The sequence below is a fragment of the Pyrus communis genome, chromosome 6 (genome assembly GCF_963583255.1).
Source record: "Pyrus communis chromosome 6, drPyrComm1.1, whole genome shotgun sequence".
Lineage (NCBI taxonomy): Eukaryota > Viridiplantae > Streptophyta > Magnoliopsida > Rosales > Rosaceae > Pyrus > Pyrus communis.
The window spans coordinates 2833675-2857380 of NC_084808.1; the positions used below are offsets into that span (position 1 = coordinate 2833675).

A 23706-nucleotide genomic window follows, 5' to 3' on the forward strand; every position below is an offset into this window, starting at 1 on the left:
ATGGGCCACACACATGGCTTTCCAGATTTTGCTCCAAAAATCTGGAGCATTCCATAAAATAATAAATTTACAATTTTACCCTCGACTTCATTAGTTAATAACTCCTCCGTTATAACTCCAAATTATGTTCTGTTTGTGCCCACGCATTCGTCGTGACGAGTACTACGAGGATACACCAAGAAAATGAACCTTATGTGACATGACAAGATGGTCAACAAAAGTCAACGTCTTTGCATAAAAGAGCATTTCCGTAAATTCACATTTAAAAATTATAAAGATTGAAATTTTTGGGGACGGGTCGTTACTTTTATAGTAAGTTTTTTTAGTAGTTTGAAAAATTAAAATCATCAAAATAACTTTTTTCTTATCGTGTCGAAACAGGTTTTCCACTTGTCACTCTCATGTAAACCTGTTAAGGACCCATTATTAATGGGTTTTTATCGTGTGACCCGATAACAACCCGATTAGTTATCGTGTTGACCCAAAATTCGTTATTTTCGTGTCATGTTAACGGGTCGTGTAAGAATTTGTCAGGTCTAAAGGAGACGATCAACATCTGGGGAGAAATGAGAAAGAAAGAGGTTTCTTAAAATTAACTTTAATTATTAAAAAAAAATTAATAATTTTTATTTCAATTGGCAAAGAAGTGGGCCTTACTCCTACCACGTTGTCATTTAACAGGTAGTTCTGTGTAATTTACTCTTAAAAAAATTGTCAAAATGCCTTATGGGAACAATTTCAAAGAAACAAAATAGGTAATGTTGGAACCAAATTTGTGTACTGCTGTGGATGGTGGAGGCACAAATCCGACTAACCTATAAAACAACCGTGAGTAAGCCTAAGACTGGAGGGGGAGGGTGTGTGTGCCGGCCAAAGTCTCTCCGACGGTCAAGTTAGTCAGCAAGTATAAGACTCAAGCAGTGGGCAAGATAATTAGAGTGCGATGATACGCTACCAGAGACGAACCCTAGACGAGTGTATTTGTAACAGTTAGGATAAAGACCTTTTTAGGATAGAATCCTTGTTCTAAGTTTAGAAAATCCTAGAGGATATATAGAAGTAGACATTGCATCTTCTTTAGGAGTGTGATTACTTACGGCACACACCAATTCCTTCATTGTAGAAGCTCCACAACATATAGAGGATCTATCTGATTCCATGCCGAATCAGATCCCCGCGTCTTGCAAAACAAGCATGGTTAATCTTAGCAAAGTCGCTTAGACTTTGTGCACTGCTTTAGAACAAGATAATGGTGACACCACTGCTCCTTTAATCCAACTCCACTAGATAATGGTGACACTATTGAGTCCATGACCGAACTTTTGAAGGAAAATGTTCATGCTGGTCTCTCCACTCAATCTGGGCAAAATGGTCATGTTAATCTCTCCACTCACTTTGATCCCCAACTTCTTTGCACCAGAATCTATCCATGGTTCTTGGAATTAGGTCTAAGATTTCCTCTGTTTGATTTCTTGAAAGGCATCATGTTCATCTACAGTATGACTATTTGAGACTTAGCCCCAGCCTCATTCAGACTCATTACATGTTTTGAGCTTCTTAATCAGTGTATGGGATTGACCCTGACCTCCAGGAGTTTAGGATGAAGTTCAACGTGCGGAAAACTTTGATGGCTGTTAGGTTGATATTGTATACATGTTTCATACCTCTTTTACTTATTATTTAGTCATAATTTTATATTAAATTGGTGAGTTTAATGTGTCTTGTGTGAGTTTTTGTAGAAAAGATAATTTGTGAACGAAGCATAGAATTTGAGTCTTGATTTGGAAAAGCACAAAGAATCACCAAGTGGACTGTGAATTGTGATGGGCTGGAGTAATCCAAGATGGACTTGTACCTCTAAAGTCAGCCCAATTAGAGATGGTGGTGTTGTTGATGTTTCCCAAAATGAAATGTTTTTGGGATTCCAATAAGCATGTGGATTAGTAAAGAAAAGAAGGGGGATTTAAAGAAAAAACACGGCACATATAAAAGAGGGAATTGAGCGCCGCAAGAGGACTCTAGCATCTTCACAACACATACAGATCACATTTCAGAACTCCATAGAAAATTACAATTAGGAAAGAGGCTGCAGACTTCCCAGCGAATACACACACTCAAATACAAAGTTGTCTTCCATGTCATCGAATTCATCCATGTTTGTTCTTTAGTTCGATCATGAACTAAATCCTTTTGCAAGGGTTACACTCTTATCATGAACATCTAATTCTCGTTATTTTATATTAATCTCAGTTATTTTTCATGTTGAGTAATTGTTATTTTGCATTATTGTTATCAAATAACTGGCCATTATTTGTGCAAAGAATTAAATTGTGACTAACAGGTTGAGTTTAGTAGATTACTTCTCATAACAATTACCATGAATTTCATAGTTGAGTAGACATACTAGTTATGGTTTGTGTAGTTTGGTGTAGTTATCCGTTGAGCGTAAAGGGTTATGAGTATCTATATCTTATGGCTAGACATAACATAGGTGGATAGTTAGAAACATGATTAGTATATTCTAACAGAAAATATTGACAAAATCAAGGGATAATTGCTAGCAACATGGGAATAATTTGATGTTAATATGAATAACGGGATTAGATAGGATTGAGAATAAGGAACCTGATGTCCTAGTGCTTCCACACATTAATCTTTTATAATTCATTGACGTTTACTTCGTGTTCGATCGATTGTTATTTTTACTTGCGTTTCGTTTCTTTGCATATTTGAATTTGTGATCATAATCCTTCTTTTATTTAATTTTAGTTTGAAGTTAATCGCAATAATAAATTTAGGTTAATCCGATCTTTGTTAGAAAGACACTCTACTTATCACTATATTACTTGGACGATATTGCACACTTGCCATTATCACAACAAGTTTTTGGCACTGCGGCCTCAGATTGAGTTGAATTTAATTTTCTTACTTTTCAATTTTAGTTAGTTTAATATTTTTTTTTTTTGGGTTCATTCTCACTGTTTTCATTGTTTCTTGTAGGTGAATGCTTGGCAAGCGTTTGTCAGATTGCGTACTATTTGAGTTTGAACATGAAATTGAGAAAAGACTTCGTGAAATCTGCAAGGAACAAAAGAAAGGTAGTGAGAAAGAAAATGGGCAAGAGAATAAGATGGCATTAGTTCAGAATGAAACGATGGGAGACCTTGATATTCCAACCATTCCAGGATCACCATCAAGCATAGTTCTTCTTGTAGTTGTAAATAATTATGAATTGAAGAATATCCACTTTAATATGATACCTTCTTTTCATGGCATAAGCACTAAAGATCCGTTGGCACATATTAGAGATATCTTCAACATGGTGTCAAACATGGCATTAACAGAAGGGGTCACCAAGGAACATCTTAAGATGAAGGTCTTCCAGACACTATGAAAGACAAAGCAAAGACATGGTTGAATTCTTTGAAGCCTGGAACCTTGACAAGTTGAACAATATTCAGAATAAATTTTTGGAGAAATTCTTTTCGACTTAGATGACCGATACACTTAGAGATAATATCATGTAGTTCACTCAATTGGCTGATGAGACTTTTTCTGAGGCATAGGAGAGATTCAATACTTTGTTGATTTAGTGTCTGCACCATGGTTTGCCTACTCTAGTTCTCATGCGAAATTTTATAAGGGATTAACAGCTTCAAGCAAAGTTGCGGTAAACAACCTTGGAGGGGAATCAATTAAGAACAAGACCCCAGCTGAATATCAAGCACTTTTTGATACTTTGGCACTTGAAACACAACATTCTGAAGCAAGAGGAAAACGTGCAAGAGTTTTTGAGATTAACAATTCTAATGATTTTGCTTCAAGGGCATAAGTCAAAGCAATTGGTAGTAAACTAGACACTTTGCTTGCTATGAATGGGAGAGCACCAGTTCAAGAGACTTGTTCTATATGTGCAGTTCCTGGTCATTCTAGAATTGCTTGTCCGTATAGAGTTGATTTTCTTGAATTATTCAAGAACAAGTGAACATGGTGAAGACTGCAATCGAATGGAAAACAAGTTCAGACATCCCGGTAATGATCCATACTCTAGTACTTAGAATCAAGGATGGAGAAATTATCCAAGAGCAAGCAAAAGCAATAACTCTTCGTAATGGAAAACAAGTGAAGATTGCAGCGGATTTGGGACCAAATATTGAGGAGGAAGAGGTCCAAGAAATTGCACAAGAGCAGCAACCATTGTCAACTATCTTACAACCATCAGCCATCACGGGACCCATCGCAGACACTTCTTCGAAATCTGCCATTGCCGTTATGCCACTACCTATGCCTTTTGTCCACACCGTGAAGCTACATGTGCCCCTTATTCCTTTTCCTCTGTGGCTTAAGAAGAATAAGTTAGATGAGAAGTATTTCAAATTTTTAGAGATGTTTAAGAAATTGGAGATTAATATTCCATTTGCCGATACTCAGGAGCAGATGCCGAATTATGCCAAATTCATGATGGACATCATCTCAAAGAAAAGAAAATTCAATGATCATGAGATGATTCAGTTGACAAAAGAATACAGTGTAATCTTTCAAAGAAAGCTTTCGCTCAAGCAAAAAGATAGAGAGGGTTCTAGTATTAATTTATTACCTTTATCTGTTGCTAAGAATATTGGAATAGGTGAAATTGAACCCACTATTGTTTCTTTGAAGATGGCGGATAGATCAATTGCATATCAAGAGGGAATAATCAAAGATGTATTAGTGAAGGTTGACAAGCTATTTTTTCCAGCAAATTTCTTGGTGTTGGATATGGAAGAAGATTTTGAGACTCAGTTGATTTTGGGTCGGCCTTTTCTTATCACGGCAAGAACTTTGATTGATGTGGAACAAAGGAGTTTGACCCATTGTTATTTTTCCTTGCGTTTCGTTTCTTTGCATATTTGAATTTATGAGTCATAATCCTTCTTTTATTTAATTTTAGTTTGAAGTTAATCAGAATAGTAAATTTAAGTAATGCGATCCTTGTTAGAACAACACTCTACTTATTACTATATTACGTGGATGATATTGTACACTTGCACTTATCACAACAATGGCCACTATTATTTCCTGCCAAGACCTAGCCTTTTTTGGGGGCCATATATCTTGGATATCCTTTGGCAAGATAAAGATTGGCTTAAAGACATCTTGGTAGTCGACGACGACTCGGAGGGACACTCCCTCTCCTAACCTACATCTCAACAATGACCCAGAGAACATTGGCGTATGTCGACCAGAGTTGACCAACCAGGTAATGCAGATCATTTCAGAACAATTTCTGATTGGTAATCAATATCGAATTGTCCTCATCTTTGTTAACAATAATAACCCTATTCAAAGAGAAGCGTAAATCAACTTCCTTCAGAACCCAAACAAAAAGTCCATTCAATTTAGAGAGTCACCTCATCCACCTTGATCGTAGTACCTATAGACTAATGAACGTTACCAATGATGCGCTCCTCACGAAACTGTATTGGTAACCTGGGTAAACGAACCTAGACCTTGAATTTCATGACCCTATCCACATCCCTGAACTCATATGTCCACCTTTCAAGACGGAAGATTTGCCCTTTGACATACAAAGGCCGATTGTCTAAGATAACTGCAGTTCATCATCATCAGTGAACTCAATTGCAAGCAATCTGTGATCAAAATGGTCTTGATAAAATTGATTCTTGACATCGGTATTCTAGATTGAGCCTAACTTCCACTTAATCAATTTAGCTTCCAAATTATTCCCAAGCATCGTACCCATGAGCACTCTCATCTCCTAATACTCAATAATAGCAGAAGAATTAAGTTGGTTTGCACTCGAGTAACCTAGTCTCCATGGTACGGTTGTTATTAGATCTCTCGACCATTATGGGTTGTTGTCTAGGTTGAGGAACTTAAAAAAGGTTTGCCCATGAAGGTAACCTAGGGTTGGGAAAAAGTCTTTGGCTATGAGAGGAAGAGGCATCACAATGAGATCTAGGGGTCATAGCATAGTATAGACTAACTGAGTAAAGGATAAATGAAAGAAGAAATGATGGAGATCCCCAGTGACCCACTCCGTTCTTAAATAGGGATCTGGAGGAATCCAACCTACAGATGATAACAAGAAGTTAGGATAGGAAAGATTTCTCAAGAAATCGAAGCTAAAAACTAAAATAATGGCTATCATATCACATGATTATCTAGCTATATAGGTAGTAATTAACACAACCCTCTTAGAAAGGTTAACAGGACAACCACTACAAGTAAACCCTTTGGCTTCTGATGCCCCTATGGAACATAAACGTCCCTCTAAAGGCCAATCATGGCTTCGATTGAAGCAATTACCACAACCAGAAAGAAACTCCCTCAATAGTATCCACCAGCATGCTACTGTTTACCGTGAGGTAATGATTCTAAGGCCAACATGAGAATCCAGAACCACACAAGTTCTAGGGAACTCAAATGGTTCATAGAAACCCTAAAATTAACAGACCAATTATTTATTACCGTACTAAAACATGGACGCTTGCTTGCCCAAACAAAAACACGCCTAATCATAAGAACCCTAGGCCTAAGTTTAGCAATGATTTCTACCCTATACTGATGTTTTCTCCAACCTTTGAAGCTATTACACAAACCTAGCTTAACCTTGTGAGAAATAGCCAAGAAAAAACAACATAGAAGTTGAAAACAAGAATCAAAACAATTCCCCACAAGGAAAATTGGAGAAAAATCATCTCTCTTATAATCTCAGACGGCGACACAATGGAACCCTAGGTTCCCCCAAAGGGGTAGGACTCTTCTAGAGTCCATAGTAAAGTTATGAAATTATTTTATGGTTAGTATTTTGATGCTTATGGATGTTCCTTTTTTTTTTTAAAAAAGAAAGAAGTAACAATGACCTTGTTTCTTCCATCTTAGCGAAATGTCATACTTTAACAAGCTCGATTTTAGTTCTTTGGATAAAGCTGAAATAGATAATCCGACTAGTGAAGCTTAGAAAGCAATTGTCATGATCTTTATCAGAAGACACATGCCCTGACACACTACAGATGGAACACTTCGCTAAAGAGGATTCCTTAGTTTCGTGGCTCGTTCTTCAGGGATGCTTTGATCACTAGAAGAAGATCTTTTTGCCGAAAGTAAGACATGACTAGCAGCATCTTTGCTTCCAAGACTTTAAGTCTGTGAATGAATATAATTCTAAAGTCTGTCGAATCCAATCACGCCTTAAATTTTGCAAGGAGGAGTTAACCGAACAAGTTCTTCTGGAGAAGACATTCCTAACTTTCCATGCCTCTATTATTGTTAGGCATCAACAATGTAGATCTCATAACTTCTCAACTTTCCTTGCTTCACAACTTTTACAACTTTCAAAACTTCTGTCTCGTTGATCGCTCAAATGAGCAACCAACTTGTGATGAAGAAAAACCATCAGGTCTGCTCAACTAGATTGAATGATTCTTTGCTTAAAGCAAACATGAGAGGATCACGAAACACAAACCTAGAGGTGTTGGAGTTTTGAGACTTATTGTCCCACATTAGGGAACATTTAGTTCCCAATGGCCTTTATATAGGTCTAGTTCTTTATACTAGTAGTCAGGATTTGGACCATTTCGAAAAGGATTGAAGGTTTGGGCATTATGGTTGTGTGGATTAGGTTTGTATAATATAGCCTAATAGAATTAATCTTAATTAATCAAGACAAGGGCCTTGGGGCCTTGGAAGTTAAAATTAATCAGAGTTCATTAATTTTAATTTCAAATTAAGTTTTTAGTTAACATATTAATTAAAAACCGTTTGGATTAAGAGACACTGTTTTTAGAAAAAGTTGTGTATTTTCATTCAATAGATATTTTAAAGGGTATGAAATAACCTATATATTTGCAGTCTCAATTTCCAATAGAATCATCTTTGTTTACTCTTTCTCTTCCATACAAAAATTCCAGAGAGTACACACACAAAACAAATTCGCCAGAATTCTATAATCCAGTGCAGGTTGTAGAATTAGATAGTTGTATCCTGGTCAAGCACACATCGTAGAACCACAAGTACAAGAGTGGGACGGAAATACTATTCGAATGACATAGCTTTTGTGTTAGCCTCTATCTGTGATTCAATCAAGTTAATATCATTTTAATTCCAATATTTAATTTTGTTATTTCATTATGTATTGCAAGTATTTTTCTTTAATAAGGAATTAGTATTTCAAGTTATGTTATTTTTATTTATTTCTGAATTGTTCTCCAACAAGAGATAGGCAAAAAAACCGAAGTACCTAGAAACCCAATAAGGCCAACAAAAAAACCCCAAAAACCATTGAGTTGACAAAAACCAGTCAAAATGAACCAAAAACCAATAAGATTAGTTCACTTTTGATTTTGATTTTGATTTTGAGACTCTAAAAACCGAAACTGAACCGAACTGGGTTGCAATTATAAGTATATATAATTTTAATTTTAATCTTATTATATAGCCCAATACCCAAGTTCTTAAAGCCCAACCTCAAACATAACATATTAAATCCTTTAGGCCTAAGCCCAAATCAATTACTCAGCTTCTCTTTTAGTTTTTTTTTCCCCTTACTCCATAGGGTGGTCCAAAAGACACCATATTGGGGAATTCTGTCATCCAAGATGCCTCAATACCTAAGGAAGATTAAAAAAAAGGTGATTTTGTATAAAATCAACAAAAAATTACAATGTTAACAATATAACAACAATATTTATGTTAATTATAAATAAGTCAATCATGTATTATGATACTTAAATGCATTTAAAATAAACAAAAATTACAAAATTTACCACTATAGTTGGCGCTCACTCCAACTGACACACCAGTCTCATATTCTTTATATTCTGGAATAGGTCAATACGGATTCAGGCACAGCAATGTAGTGTTCATTTCCTAATTCTGTTTTTTACATTTAGATTTAGACGCTGCGTTACAATGTTCATGTCCTGGTTTCATTTCTTTCTCTCATATGCCTTCTATGATTCACACCTCGTGTAACTCTTGATTTTTACATTTGGATTCAGACATTGCATTGTAGAGTTTGTTTCCTATTTCTACATTTTACATTATTTTAATGTTTAAATTTAGACTAGGGGTGGGCAAACGGGTAAAGGAACCACGGGTCAGGGCGGATAGTCTAGGTTTGGGACAAGTACGGGCCGGTTCCAAATATTTTAGAGAATAAACGGGGCAGGGCAAGGTGGGGCGATGTCATTTATGGGGCGGGCCGAGTCCATATACTTAGAAAAAAGGGGCCTCGAACCGACCCATTTCTAAATATAGTGAATGGATGATCGGACTCCTTCCTCTCTTCACTCATGTCTTCTCCTGCTCGACGACATCACCCTTTGCGACTCTATACTTGTTTTTCTCCCCGCCGTTGCGACCACCACGACGGCACTACCTATCTCTCCTCTTGGATGACATCCCAGAAAACCTAGGTCCTAGAACCACGACGACACTACCCATCTTTCCTACTTGACGACATCACCGTCGTCGCGACGTCCAACAACCCATCACCACTGTCAAGAACACTGCCACCAACCATCATCCTACTAACATTTAGGTAATTCTGAATTAGGGTTTGTTTTTTTTTTTTTTTTTTTTTTTTTTTTTTTTTTTGAATTTCTGGTTTAGGGATTTAGGGTTTTTTTAATTAGGATTTGTAGATTTTGTTCTGGGTTCTCAATTCCTAAGTTTTAGAATATAGGAGTTGAAGTCGTTGAACTATTGAAGATTAAGCCTTGCGACCCTTGCCAAGTTGTCTTGCACTCTTGCTCAAAGTTCCTCAGGTAAATTCCTTTAAGTTCTGATTCTTCTCCTGAGTTCTGGATTCTGTTTTGTGTTGCTCAGTTGTAATAGCTATATATTTTGTGTTGCTTTCTTATATATTATGAGTTATAGGTTCTCAATTCTTGAGTTCTTAATAAATTATCTTAAAGGAATTACTTATTCATATTTGAATTGAGAACAAGAAGACAATGTTCTAGACTTTCCGTTCTGTTTTGGAAGTATCTATGAATAAATAATTCCTGAGTTCTTGATAATTGTTGTGGAGAGGTCATGTAATTCTATTCTTGGTATAAGCTCAAGAAGACTTCCAACAGTAATTATAATTTGAAGGTAACATAGGCATGCCTGAATTATAGTTCCTTTGAAGAAAAGCCTGTCTTTGATTTGGAATCCGAGTTTAAACATTTTAATTCTACCAATATAATTCTACCATCTTTTGCATAGCCCTCAATATGAGTTCAGCTGCTTGTTTTTCAATTTTCAAAAAGAAATTGAAACAATATTTGTAGAATACCTATTTCTCCTTGTTTGATTAATAAATACTTCCGTTATCTTTCTCTTAACAATTAGGCATATCAACATTTTGATTGAATTATTATCGAATTATTAACTTTCTCTTGACAATCTTCTAGATTGAATAATTATTAGGCGTTGGATGTTATTTTGATGTTATTCTTTTTATTACAGATTCAATGAGGAATGATGTTGGACGTTTGATGTCATTGTAGATGTTAATGTGGATGTTATTTCGGTTTTAATGTTTATGTTTTTTTTTCTTTTGGATTTGGAATAGCTCTTGTAATCTATCTGTGCAGAAGCTTGAAGGTTCAAGCAGCTCTTGTAATTTTTGAAAACATTTGTGCTACTACAGTGCTGTTTTATAAAAAAGTATTTTTGAAAAAAAAAAAAATAGAGTTAGACCCGTGGACTTGTCCTAGACCGACCCGTTTGAAACGGGTCAGGTTAGGTCCTGTTCCAAAATTCAAAATCCCTCTACCCAACCTGACCCGGAATGTCTACTAGGACCCCAAATCGAGCTGTGTTGGCCGACACCTGGAAGGTGATGAAGCCATAAAGTGTGATAGTGTATAAAAGAACAATAAATTTGAACCTAAAAGTATCTAAATACCAGAGTACGCTACGAGTGGGAACGAACCTATTTCACACGTGATGTCAGAGTATAAGTAAAATACAGTAGTGTGGGTAAGAATCATACCCTTAAAAGTAGCCACCAATACTAAGATTAGCCATATATCCTCGTCGATACGAACTCAGCGGTTAAAACCTGAAGGGGTACAAAACAGAAAGTGTGAGTAAGCAGTAAAACCAAGCTTCCCAAAACTATTACCTTTCTATCAGTAATAACCCCTCACTGTAATTCCCTTATCGTTTTCTATAGGACAGTACTACACACATATATATATCTACCCATGCTATAAAATGGCCAAAACCACGGGTATGCCATGTCCATAGACTCTACAATGCATTAACAAGTAGGCCAAATGAACTTAATCAATATAAAATGATACATCAACCGAAATCACCTAACGTGACCCGTACGACTGTACTTATATCTCATCAATCATCTTTGCACACGAGTCGGAACCACCTCTAGTGGTCTGTACGACAGGACTGGGTGTAAATAAGTACGCTCAAGTGCTACGATCATGTGAAGACTGTGCGAATAATCGCGGGTCACCTTCGAGTCGGAACCACCTATAGTGGTCTGTACGACAGGCCTGTGCACCTACCTTGAGTCTAAGGTGAGCGTAAGGTGCGAGAGGTGAACATCACGTGAAGGACTGTGCCCTGACCACGGGCGGTAGCACTAACACCGAGGTGCAGGTATCCATATCTCATCAATCAATACTAGCATATATAGGTGACCTGTACGACTTAATCTATAGCTCATCAAACATCCCTGCACACAAGTCGGAACCAGCTCTAGTGGTCTGTACGACAAGACTGGGTGTAAATAAGTACGCTCAAGTGCTACGATCACGTGAAGACTGTGCGAATAATCACGGGTCACCTACAAGTCGGAACCACCTATAGTGGTCTGTACGACAGGCCTGTGCACCTACCTTGAGTCCAAGGTAAGCCTAAGGTGCAGAAGGTGAACATCATGTGAAGGACTGTACCCTGACCACGGGCGGGAGCACTAACACCGGGGTGCAGGTTTATGAGCTCTCAATGCATCTCAATATAACATGTGCAACTCATGGCAACCAGTACGACAGTATCGGAGTTGCCTAACACATAAATGTAGTCATGCTATAATTCAATCGATTTAACTAATACCATAAACTCACCTGAACTTACCTAGGTGTTCTGCGTTCACCGTTGCACTTGAAAGCATTCCCAATAATTATATGCAAGTAATATACATATGGATATACCATGATGCAATCTAATACTCTACTATGTCGTAGCATTTTCAATTATATACAATACGGTGTGAAATGTACAATCAATAATGCCTTACTCCCGAACTACTTATTTTCAGGGATAATTATCCATGACAACCCAATTAACACTAATTTAACTAACTAATTCACAAAACTAAAACTTGCCTTTACCAATTTCCTTCGCATTACTCAATTTCCCAAATAAGGCTTTTGTCTCAAATATATTATGGCTGCATCTAACGTCTCGTTAGACTGCCTACGTATCCTAAACAGGGATCAAGCTATTCATAGTTCATATAGTACTTCAAGTATTCACAATAATTATATGAAGGTAATATACCTAATCAATTTAAAAGTTTCGATAGAACTCTCAATAATATGTACCATAAAAAGGAAAAGATCCACTCACTTGGAGTCCACGCTATGATTCTCTAACGCATGCATCGAGGCATCCTGAATGATTGGTGTCTGTGACCAATTATCGAATCACATCTTAGAACTCTTATCAGTAGAATACATAATTCACATAAAACACAACCTCAAGGGCATTCTAAAATAGTTTGAGACCCATTGACCACAAGTCAACAGTCGATCAAAGATCGACGGTAGGGTCTACAACCCTGTATAACTCGACCCGAAAGATCCGTATATTAGATTTCCAATCCGTAACTCCCAAAGATCCACAATATGCTTCGAGAATAACATATTAAAATTTCATTACGATCCAATGGTCAGATCTCCGCCAATTGCCTAAAACAAGTGGCCGTGAACATTTATTTTACTAACTTACAAATCCAATTCGGGAAGATCTGTACGTCAGATTCCTGATCCATAAATTCCTATGATCTTTAAATATCACGTATTATAATGTATCCAATTTTGGTGACGATCCAACGGTCGGATCGTCGATTCACATTTTTATCAAGTAACGTATTGTAATGAATTTAGGTTCCAACGATCAACCTACATCATTCAAATAACAAAACTAAATTCAAGACATTCGACATAGCTTGAAAATAGCATTGGCAGCCCACTGGCCATGTGCCGCCGCGGGTGGCGGTTGGCCACCCCGACTCGCCGGAAAATCTAACTATTTCCAAAAATTCTCAAACTTCATAGAAATGAAGATCTCAGTGAGTGGAGCAATTTTAATACCTGCCATGAAGTCCAAAAGTGGACAGAAGATGGTCAATGTTGCCCACAAAGTGGGCGGGTGCCTAAATCTTCCCGGTGTCAATTCGTCTTCTACAGTGGTCCAACGGGGTCAAGGTTGGTTGGGTTTTGCTCCTGGGATGATGGGCTACAAAGCCCAAGTGGTGGCATCGGCCATCACTTTGTTGATTTGTCGGAAATTCAAAAAGGGTGCCCAGAGCACTGTGAGAACCGCCAACTTTCGTGGCCTCAAACCGCGACATACCGTGGTTAATCAAGGTGGTTCTTGGGTGGGTTTTGTAGTGGGGAATGAGAGCTTCAAGATGGTGGTGGTGGCGTCGAAAAATTCCATCGGAGTTGGCCGAAATCGGCCTTGGAAAATGGGTGGTCGCATAGGGTCGGGCACGGGTGCACGGGAAGCTTTCCCCTTTTTTTATTTTTTATTTTTTTTATTTTTTTATATTTCTTTCTTTTCTGATTGGGTCTCACCCTCTCCCTGTAATTTTATTTGGTTCCTTCCTATTTGTGCCTAAAATCTGATTGGCCACTTTCCCACAAGGTGGGAATTCAAATAATTTATAACTAAACTTTAGATAACCATTTTCAAACGTCCATAACTATACCGTTATAATCCGGACTCGCAAATGGATTTCGCCTATACGTTCGAGTACTACGAGAATATGTTAAAAGAATAAGTCATACGTCTCTCTAGACGATGGTCAACATAAGTCAAAATATTTGCCTCTATGGCATTTTCGTAAATTCACGCTTTTAAAATAAAATAAAAACGTAAAATTTGGAACGGATTGTCACACAAATTTTGTAGCCTTTTTGCTTTAATTTTTGAACAATTTTCCGAATTAATTGTTGGTGTTTGTTTTAGTATAATGGATATTGTTTAGATAATTTTTTTCTATTAATTAATTTTATGAAGTTTTATTTCTTTATACATGACCGAAGTCAATTAATTTATTATAACTATATTTTGTGGAAAAGTTAGATGTCTAGTTGATATTGCCATCTAGACTTGAGAATTTTTGACATGACCCGTTAACCCGACACAAAATTAATAAGCTATTGAGTAACTTGATAAGCACCTATTAAGATAACAGATTGGTCCAAGCATACACGTGGGTAGCCCGATACACGATAAACAAAATATTAATTTAATAATTTTATACTCCTAAAAATACTATAATTGTCACATCCCAGCCAGGGGCAGATCACTTCCCAGGCCCGCTCCACCACCGTAGCACGATATTGTCTGCTTTGGGCTTACCATTCCCTCACGGTTTTGTTTTTGGGAACTCACGAGCAACTTCCCAGTGGGTCACCCATCATGGGATTGCTCTAGCCTCCTTCTCGCTTAACTTCGGAGTTCCTACGGAACCCGAAGCCAGTGAGCTCCCAAAAGGCCTCGTACTAGGTAGAGATGTGAATATACATTTAAGGACCACTTCCCTGGGCGATGTGGGATGTCACAATAATAATTATTTATGTAATCATATAATATATATATATATATATATATATGTAACATCCCACATCGCCCAGGGGAGTGGATCCTGTAAGCCTTATTTGTATATTCCCATCTCTTCCTAACACGAGACCTTTTGGGAGCTCACTGGCTTTGGAGTTCATTGGAACTCCGAAGTTAAGTAAGTAGCACACGAAAGCAATCCTTTGATGCGTGACCCAATGGGAATTTCTTGTTTGAATTCCCAGAAACAAAACCGTGAGGGTGTGGTAGGGGCCCAAAATGGACAATATCGTGTTATGGTGGAGTTGAGCCCGGGATGTGGTGGAGGCCCGGGCCGGGATGTGACAATTTGGTATCAGAGCCAATCCCTGGCCGGATGTGTGCCAACGAGGATGTCGGGCCCCTAAGGGGGGTAGATTGTAACATCCTACATCGTCCAGGGGAATGGATCCTATAAGCCTTATATTATATTCCTATCTCTACCTAACACGAGGCCTTTTGAGAACTCACTGGCTTCAGAGTTCATCGGAACTCTGAAGTTAAGTGAGTAGCGCGCGAGAGCAATCCCATGATGGGTGACCCACTGGAAAGTTCTCGTGTGAGTTCCCAGAAACAAAACTGTGAGGGTGTGGTAGGGGTCCAAATCGGACAATATCATGTTATGGTGGAGTCGAGCCCGGAATGTGGTGGGGGCCCGGGCCGGGATGTGATATATATATATATATATATATATATATTAAATTAAATTTAGAAAATTTAGAAAATGTGGTAATATATTTTTATATGGTATAATACTATTGTTTATTTCTTTTCATAATTATTTTGGTAAACTTCTCTTAATTTGAATGGTTTATAATGTTTGATTTTTCTATGCTTAAATTATGCGGAAGAGAGTTCTGATGTAGAAAACCTTACTGAAAACATCATCAACATAACTCTTGAAGGCAATAGATCAAGCCAAAGTTCTAAAACAATTTCCCCATGATGATCCATGAAAATTGAAGAATTTTGTAAAAGGAATAACATGCAAGCTTTGAGTTTCATCGGCAACGTTTTAACTTTTAAGAAAGGCTTCACAACCTTGAAAAGAAAAACTCCTTCATTTTGCATATCCTTGCACATTTGATATTTTGTTGTAGACTATTAGTGTATTGCTGCTTTTTTATTTGGCTTTTATTTTGGATTGTAGATGTAGTACCTAAAGAAAAATGTTTTTTTATATTTTGAAGTAATATAATTATGTGGCAATGTGGTATGTGCAAATTTAAGGGAAAAAAATATTTTTCTTCACGGGTCATAACGGGTCGGGTCATTTTACCTGCTGGTAAAGTGACCCACCATGTTAAGGACTCGTTAAGATAACAGGTGTAACATAACACGACCCGTTAAGATAACAGGTGTTACACAAAAAGGACACGAAACAGGCAAACACAACCCGTTTGTGACACACCCCGATCGAGATCAGGGCATGTTGGCCGTCACGTGGAAGTGACGTAACCATGTGCACAATGTGGACGAATAATTAAAATCCAGCTTTACACAAAGGAATAATATACATGTGCAAACGTAAGTGTGAAAACAAAGTTTAGAGCACGAAGACCTAATGCAGTCCGGGACAAAACGATACTACAAAAGCACACCCGAAGGTGGTCCTACACTGGTAATAATCTGTCAGATATGCCGGGGAAGTCCTCAGGGAAGCCACCAAAAGTGCTAGCCAACTAGAACCTGGAGGGGCGCAAAACAAAAGGTGTGAGTGGGCAAAAACAAAGCTTTTCAAAAACCATTTCATAAACAAGATTCTAACCCCTCGCCGTAAAACCTGTATACTTCCCAGAAAAATAGAATATACATATATATAAATCATGCTCCGAAATATGCCATGTCAAAAACCTCGAAGAAAAATGCAAGTGCTCAGGATGTCAAATCAATGCCATGCAATCATTCAGCCGGAGTCACCTAACGTGACCTGTACGGCTGAATTTAGAGTTCAAATATCCATCTCACTAACTATACCTGCACATGAGTGGGAACCACCTAAAGTGGTATGTACGACAAGCCTGGGTGTAATATAAGTACGCTCAAGTGCTACGACCACGTGAAGGCTGGGCGAATAATCGCGGGTCACCTACAAGTCGGAACCACCTAAAGTGGTATGTACGACAGGACTGTGCACCTAACCTGGATCCAAGATGAACGTGTGGTGCGGGAGGTGAACATCACGTGAAGGACTGTGCCCAACTCTGGGCGGGAGCACTAACACCGGGGGTGCAGGTTATGAGCTCTCTATGCATCTCAAATCACTACTGAACGTAAACGTAAATCATGACTCACCTGACACTTACCTGTGCGTCCGCAGCACTAAACATATATAAACATATGCGACTCATAATGCGTAAATAAATGGCAAACTATAGGCATGGCATATAAACGTATAATGTTTCAAATAAATTTCTAGGAAAACATAAGTATATAGGTACATACGGAAAACCAAAAGCCCACTCACTGGTATGTAGAAGGGTCGTAACCCCCTTGCCTCGAGTGACCGTGCTCGTTCTCGGGATAAGTCTCACCTATATGCGAAACAACTATATAAACGTTAATTTTAAAACACATAACCAACCTTATGAAATAACTTCTCATACAATGCTCAAATGGGGTGTATGAATACACCAACGTGATCTACTCAACCTCAGGAACATCCCCATATTTTTAGAAAAATTTTCCATCGCCGCATGCGCCCCCACGCGCCGGCCACGTGCAGGCACGTGCCTGGCACACTTACGGCGTAAGTTAAAGCCGTCAGGAATATTCCGTTAGCTTTAACGGATTCCGTTAACGCCGTTAGGAATATTCCATCCAAACTGACAAAATATTCCGTCGTCTTCTCCGACGAGGCTCCGGCGTTGTCACCGGTGTCGGAAAATCATGAAAATTTCAAAACTTTGTAACTTCTTCATTTTTCAACCAAATTTCACAAAATTGGTACCAAAATGAAGCTTACAATGAGAGGAACAAATCCATACCACTTTCAAGTGCTAAACCACACGGAATCTCGCCGGGAAAACACCACCAACTCCGGCCAACCTTGTAACTCACGATCCCGATGTCTAAAACCTTCAAACGAACCACCCCGAGCTTCCTAAGGACCTCACCAAGCTTCCTACTTGAAATTCCCAAAAACACAAGAATTAATGTGTGCATGAACAGTGACAAAATCGGGGTATCCCGAGTTCGACGTGAAAACGAAGGTATCCTTACCTGAAATGGGTATGGTTGACCTTTTACGGACCTCACGAGCAAGAATATATACTTTGTTTCCTCGATCTGTGAAGATTTGGAGGGTTTCTAGGTGTGTCCGTACAAATGGAATAGGAAATGAGGGAAAGAGGGAACTCGGGACAAGGGTGCAGGGCAGGGAAAAAGTGAGGGGGTGTGGGAGAGTGTGTGAGTGGTCCACAACCTGCCAACAACAATCCAAAAACAACCACACAACAAAAGATCACACTAGGGGCAAAATCGTCATTTCACCCTTACGGTTCGAAAATTCCGGAACGGGTTGTCACAACTTACCCACCTTATAAGAATTTCATTCGAAATTCAAAACAACCCCTAGCGATCAAAGAACAACCGAGGATATAAATCTCTCATCCGATCTTTAGTCTCCCAAGTAGCTTCCTCCACGGAATGATTCCTCCACAAAACTTTTACCAAATTCACTGTCTTGTTCCTCAGAACCTTTTCCTTCCAATCTAGAATCGTCACTGGTTCCTCATCATAAGTCAAATCCGGATTGATTTCCAAGGGTTGATGAGGTATCACATGAGACGGATCAGCAACATAATGTCGAAACATGGACACGTGAAAAACGTTATGTACTCTAGCCAACTCCGGAGGCAACTCCAGCCTGTAAGCTACCTTGCCAACTCGCTCAGTGACCATGTACGGTCCAATATACCTGGGACTCAACTTACCTTTCTTTCCAAACCGTACAACGCCTCTCCATGGTGAAAGCTTCAGAAATACCCAATCACCAACCTCATACACTCTGTCAGTAGCATGCCGATCCGCTAAACTCTTCTGCCTATCCTGGGTTGCTTTCAGGTTAGACTTAATTACCTGAACATTTTGAGTAGTCTCCTCAACAATCTCTGGGCCCACCAAAACTCTTTCTCCGACCTCTGGCCAACACAACGGTGTGCGACAAGATCTACCATACAATGCCTCAAAGGGTGCCATGCCGATACTCGAATGAAAGCTGTTGTTGTAGGCAAATTCCATTAAATCCAACCGCTTGTGCCAAGCATCACCGAACTGTAACACCGAAGCTCGCAACATATCCTCCAAAGTCTGAATGGTTCTCTCTGACTGTCCATCCGTCTGAGGATGGTACGCCGTACTATAAAGTAGTCGCGTACCCAAAGCTTCCTGAAACGCCACCCAAAATTTAGATGTAAATCTTGGATCACGATCCGAGACAATACTCACAGGGACACCATGGTACTTCACGATCTTCGAGATGAACAACTCAGCAAATCGGCCCAAAGAATACTTCTCCCTTACTGGAATGAAATGTGCTGACTTAGTAAGCCGATCAACAATCACCCAAATGCCGTCAAAACCATTACGTGTACGCGGAAGCTTGTACACAAAATCCATAGTAATATTTTCCCATTTCCACTTTGGAACGGGAAGCGGCTGCAACAGCCCAAACGGCTTCTTATTTTCCGCCTTAACTTGCTGACAAACAGCACACCTACTCACATACTCAGCTATCTCCCTCTTCATACCCGGCCAATAATAAAATGGTCGAATGGTATGATACATTTTAGTAGCTCTTGGATGCATAGCATAAGCCGAGATATGTGCTTCATCAAGAATTGCTTTCTTTAAATCCAAATTATTAGGCACAAACATCCTACCCTCCTGCATCAGCATGCCATCCGAATAATCGCGGGTCACCTACGAGTCGGAACCACCTAAAGTGGTCTGTACGACAGGACTGTGCACCTAACTTGGATCTAAGATGAGCGTGTGGTGCGGGAGGTGAACATCACGTGAAGGACTGTGCCCAACTCTGGGCGGGAGCACTAACACCGGGGGTGTAGGTTATGAGCTCTCTATGCATCTCAAATCACTACTGAACGTAAACGTAAATCATGACTCACCTGGCACTTACCTGTGCGTTCGCAGCACTAAACATATATAAACATATGCGACTCATACGCGTAAATAAATGGCAAACTATAGGCATGGCATATAAATGTATAATGTTTCAAATAAATTTCTGGGAAAACATAAGTATATAGGTATATACGGAAAACCAAAAGCCCACTCACTGATATGTAGAAGGGTCGTAACCCCCTTGCCTCGAGCGACCGCGCTCGTCCTCGGGATAGGTCTCACCTATATGCGAAACAACTATTGAAACGTTAATTTTAAAACACATAACCAATATTATGAAATAACTTCTCATACAATGCTCAAATGGGGTGTATGAATACACCAACGTGATCTACTCAACCTCAGGAAAATCCCCATATTTTTAGAAAAATTTTCCACCGCCGCCCGCGCCGGCCACGCGCAGGCATATGCCTGGCACACTGATGGCGTCAGTTAACGCCGTCACGAATATTTCGTTAACTTTAACGGATTCCATTAACGCCGTTAGGAATATTCCATCCAAACGGACGAAATATTTCGTCGTCTTCTCCGGCGAGGCTCCGGCGCCGTCGCCGGCGTTGAAAAATCGTGAAAATTTCAAAACTTTGTAACTTCTTCGTTTTTCAATCAAATTTCACAAAATTGGTACCAAAATGAAGCTTACAATGAGAGGAACAAATCCATACCACTTTCAAGTGCTAAAACACACGAAATCTTGCCCGGAAAACACCACCAACTCCGGCCAACCTTGTAACTCACGATCCCGACGTCCAAAACCTTCAAACGAACCACCCCGAGCCTCCTAAGGACCTCACCAAGCTTCCTACAAGCTTGAAATTCCCAAAAACACAAGAATTAACGTGTGCATGAACAGTGACAAAATCGGGGTATCCCGAGTTTGACGTGAAAACGAAGGTATCCTTACCTGAAATGGGTATGGTTGAACTTCTACAGACCTCACGAGCAAGAATATATACTTTGTTTCCTCGATCTGTGAAGATTTGGAGGGTTTCTAGGTGTGTCCGTACAAATGGAATAGGAAATGGGGGAGAGAGGGAACTCGGGACAAGGGTGCAGGGCAGGGAAAAAGTGAGGGGGGTGTGGGAGAGTGTGTGAGTGGTCCACAACCTGCCAACAACAATCCAAAAACAACCACACAACAAAAGATCACACTAGGGGCAAAATCATCATTTCACCCTTACGGTTCGAAAATTTCGGAACGGGCTGTCACAGTTTGCCAGGCCTAGTACCACCACACAAAATCTTACGTGAACTCACTTGTTTAAGGCAATGCCATATCTGTATTATGTTGTCCAATGATATTAAATTTACCATTAAAAATATATTAATACTCACTCCGTTACGGAAGAATATTGTTGAACTTTTAAGGCTAGAAACTCGGAATTCCGAGCACTTGCTTTACCATTAATTTAAACAGAGTAATGCTAAGGAGACTAAATTTGTAAACTAAATGATGTGTCACCAATAGAAAATGAGCACGTTTATCAATGTTTTTTTTTTTTTTTTTTTCCTAATAATTCAATCATCAACTTCTACATTATTTAGTTTACAAATATATATAGTCTACAAATTTAGTCTCTCTAAATTACTGATTTAAACATGAGTTCATTACTGTGGGAAATGGATTCTATTATCACAAACGGAGTTCGAAAGTTTAGGCTGACAAAGAGACAATTGGCAAGACAATCCCAAACCGTCCCGTCTATCATGCATTCAGCAATCGGCAGTTAAAAGAAAGAAAGACTGTCCAAATAACAATATATAATGGCATATTGCCTTTAATTTAACATATTCTACATTTAAACTAAATTTGTAAATAAAAAATATCACAAATAGATAATAAGTTTGTTGATCAACATTTATATAATAATCCAATCATCAACAACCACATTATTTAGTTTACAAAATTTGGTTTAAAAATTGGATAATGCAAGAGAGACTAAATTTGTAAACAAAATTTGCAAACCAAATGATATGTTACCAATAAGGAATGAACACGTTTATCAACGCTTAAGTCAACTTCTATGTCATTTAATTTGCTAAATTTTGTCTATACATTTAATCTCCTAACATTACTCTTAAAAATTTAATGTGCATATCCTTACCCTGCTTGTAATAATTGATGGTAAAGTAGTTCAAACCATGCAAACGTGACGAGAACTGAAGATGATAGAGATAGTTCCGAATTGAGGTCATGCCAAATGGAAGCCATATACGTAAATAAAAGGCACCTAATTTGAAACTAAGATTAATTTACTACCAGGCAATTCTTTTATTGACAAGCACTCAAAGAAAGTACATATCATATTACAGAGAAACATTGAGCAGGGACCAACCATCTATTTAAGTTTAATTCTTCCATAGCCAATTATTTATTCATATTTTTTACACATAATTTTGTTCAATAACCAAAACTAATAGCAAGGTGACAATTTCCTGCATGCATGGGAGGACGTCTTAGCCTCGTCCTCGGTTTCCTGACCCAGACCCAGCCCTAGAGCCAGCATAAGACCCAGCAGATGAACCTGCTTCAGACCCTGCTCCGCCCGACCCGCTGGATCTTGAAGAAGACGATGAACTTGAGCTTGAGCTTGAGCTAGAGCTAGACCCACCCCCAGACCCCGAACCCGCTCCAGCACCGGAGCCTGCTCCACTCCCACCCAGCCCGACACCTACCCCAGCACCCACACCAAGTCCAATCCCACCGAGGTCTATCCCCAGGTCTTTTCTTGCCACGCGGCTTTCGGACATAACAAAGGCACTTGAAACAAGCAAAGCGATTAGGGCAAAAGACTTGAAACTAAAACTGAACTTACCCATTGTCAATGTACTACGTACTTCAAGTAGCTCAACTAGCCAAAGGATAAAAAATAGCTGTGAACGATTTAAGGAAACAAACTTAAGAAAGAGCGAGAATGTTTGGGTTGTTATGAATATGATCGAGAGGGACACACGATGAGCTATTTATATAGGAATTTTTGGGACTGGCGTGTGAATGGGATGATATAAAGAATTGAATGATAATGCATGCTACCTAGGCGTTTGTTGTGTTTGGGAATTGTGATTGAACAAAGTTGGTGGATCGAAAGGTGGATGAGCTTGAGTGGATGTTGTTCAGTTTTGTTGTAACACGAGTTGATGTAGGTTGCGTTATTAGCTTGCCGACTTACTCAAATCACACAGACGCACTTACCATAGTGCGGGGTGGCCTACTATTGGTAGTGGAGTACGACTGGCTCCCACGTAACGTACCTAAAAATTTATACTATCAGAAATTTGTGATTCATGAATTGCCACGATCAAAATGTGCATGCAATACTCTCCTAAAGAACAAATTAATAATCAACATTATCAGAAATTTGTGATTCATGAATTGCCACGATCAAAATGCGCATGCAATACTCTCCTAATGAACAAATTAATACTCAACATTATCAGAAATTTGTGAGTCATGAACTGCCACGATCAAAATGTGCATGCATTACTCTCCTAATGAACAAATAATACTCAACCCTTTAAACAATTATTCATATGTATAAAGAAAAAGACAAGGTGAGTTTTAAGTAACATATTCATGATGAACAATTCATTTATTTAATACATTTGAATGGCTAAAGAATTTTAGATTTGAGTGCTTTTTTGTTCAATTGATCTTCAAATGAATATTAAAAAATTGACCACCCAGCTTCTTACATGGTGAATAAGAGACTC

At 38.7% G+C, this 23706-nt stretch overlaps 2 protein-coding genes and 1 non-coding gene across 3 annotated transcripts; 1 reads left to right on the top strand and 2 right to left on the bottom strand.

Moving 5' to 3' along the window:
* Positions 1-3503: 3503 nt before the first annotated feature.
* Positions 3504-3610, bottom strand: LOC137738523 (small nucleolar RNA R71). The gene has a single exon (XR_011068967.1). It is a non-coding gene; the product is annotated as a small nucleolar RNA R71 (small nucleolar RNA).
* Positions 3611-3987: 377 nt separating this feature from the next.
* Positions 3988-4893, top strand: LOC137737367 (uncharacterized). The gene has a single exon (XM_068476820.1). It carries the CDS (start codon positions 3988-3990, stop codon positions 4891-4893), a length of 906 nt encoding a protein of 301 aa, XP_068332921.1.
* Positions 4894-22230: 17337 nt separating this feature from the next.
* Positions 22231-23089, bottom strand: LOC137738027 (uncharacterized). Its single transcript, XM_068477629.1, has one exon. The coding sequence runs from the start codon at positions 22813-22815 to the stop codon at positions 22453-22455; it is 363 nt and encodes a 120-aa protein (XP_068333730.1). The 5' UTR covers positions 22816-23089; the 3' UTR covers positions 22231-22452.
* Between the last annotated feature and the right edge of the window lie 617 nt (positions 23090-23706).

What these genes read in the sequence shown, in the direction of transcription:
- LOC137737367 (XM_068476820.1), top strand. Translation starts at nt 3,988, where the DNA reads ATGGTGAAGACTGCAATCGAATGGAAAACAAGTTCAGACATCCCGGTA.
- LOC137738027 (XM_068477629.1), bottom strand. Translation starts at nt 22,815, where the DNA reads ATGGGTAAGTTCAGTTTTAGTTTCAAGTCTTTTGCCCTAATCGCTTTG.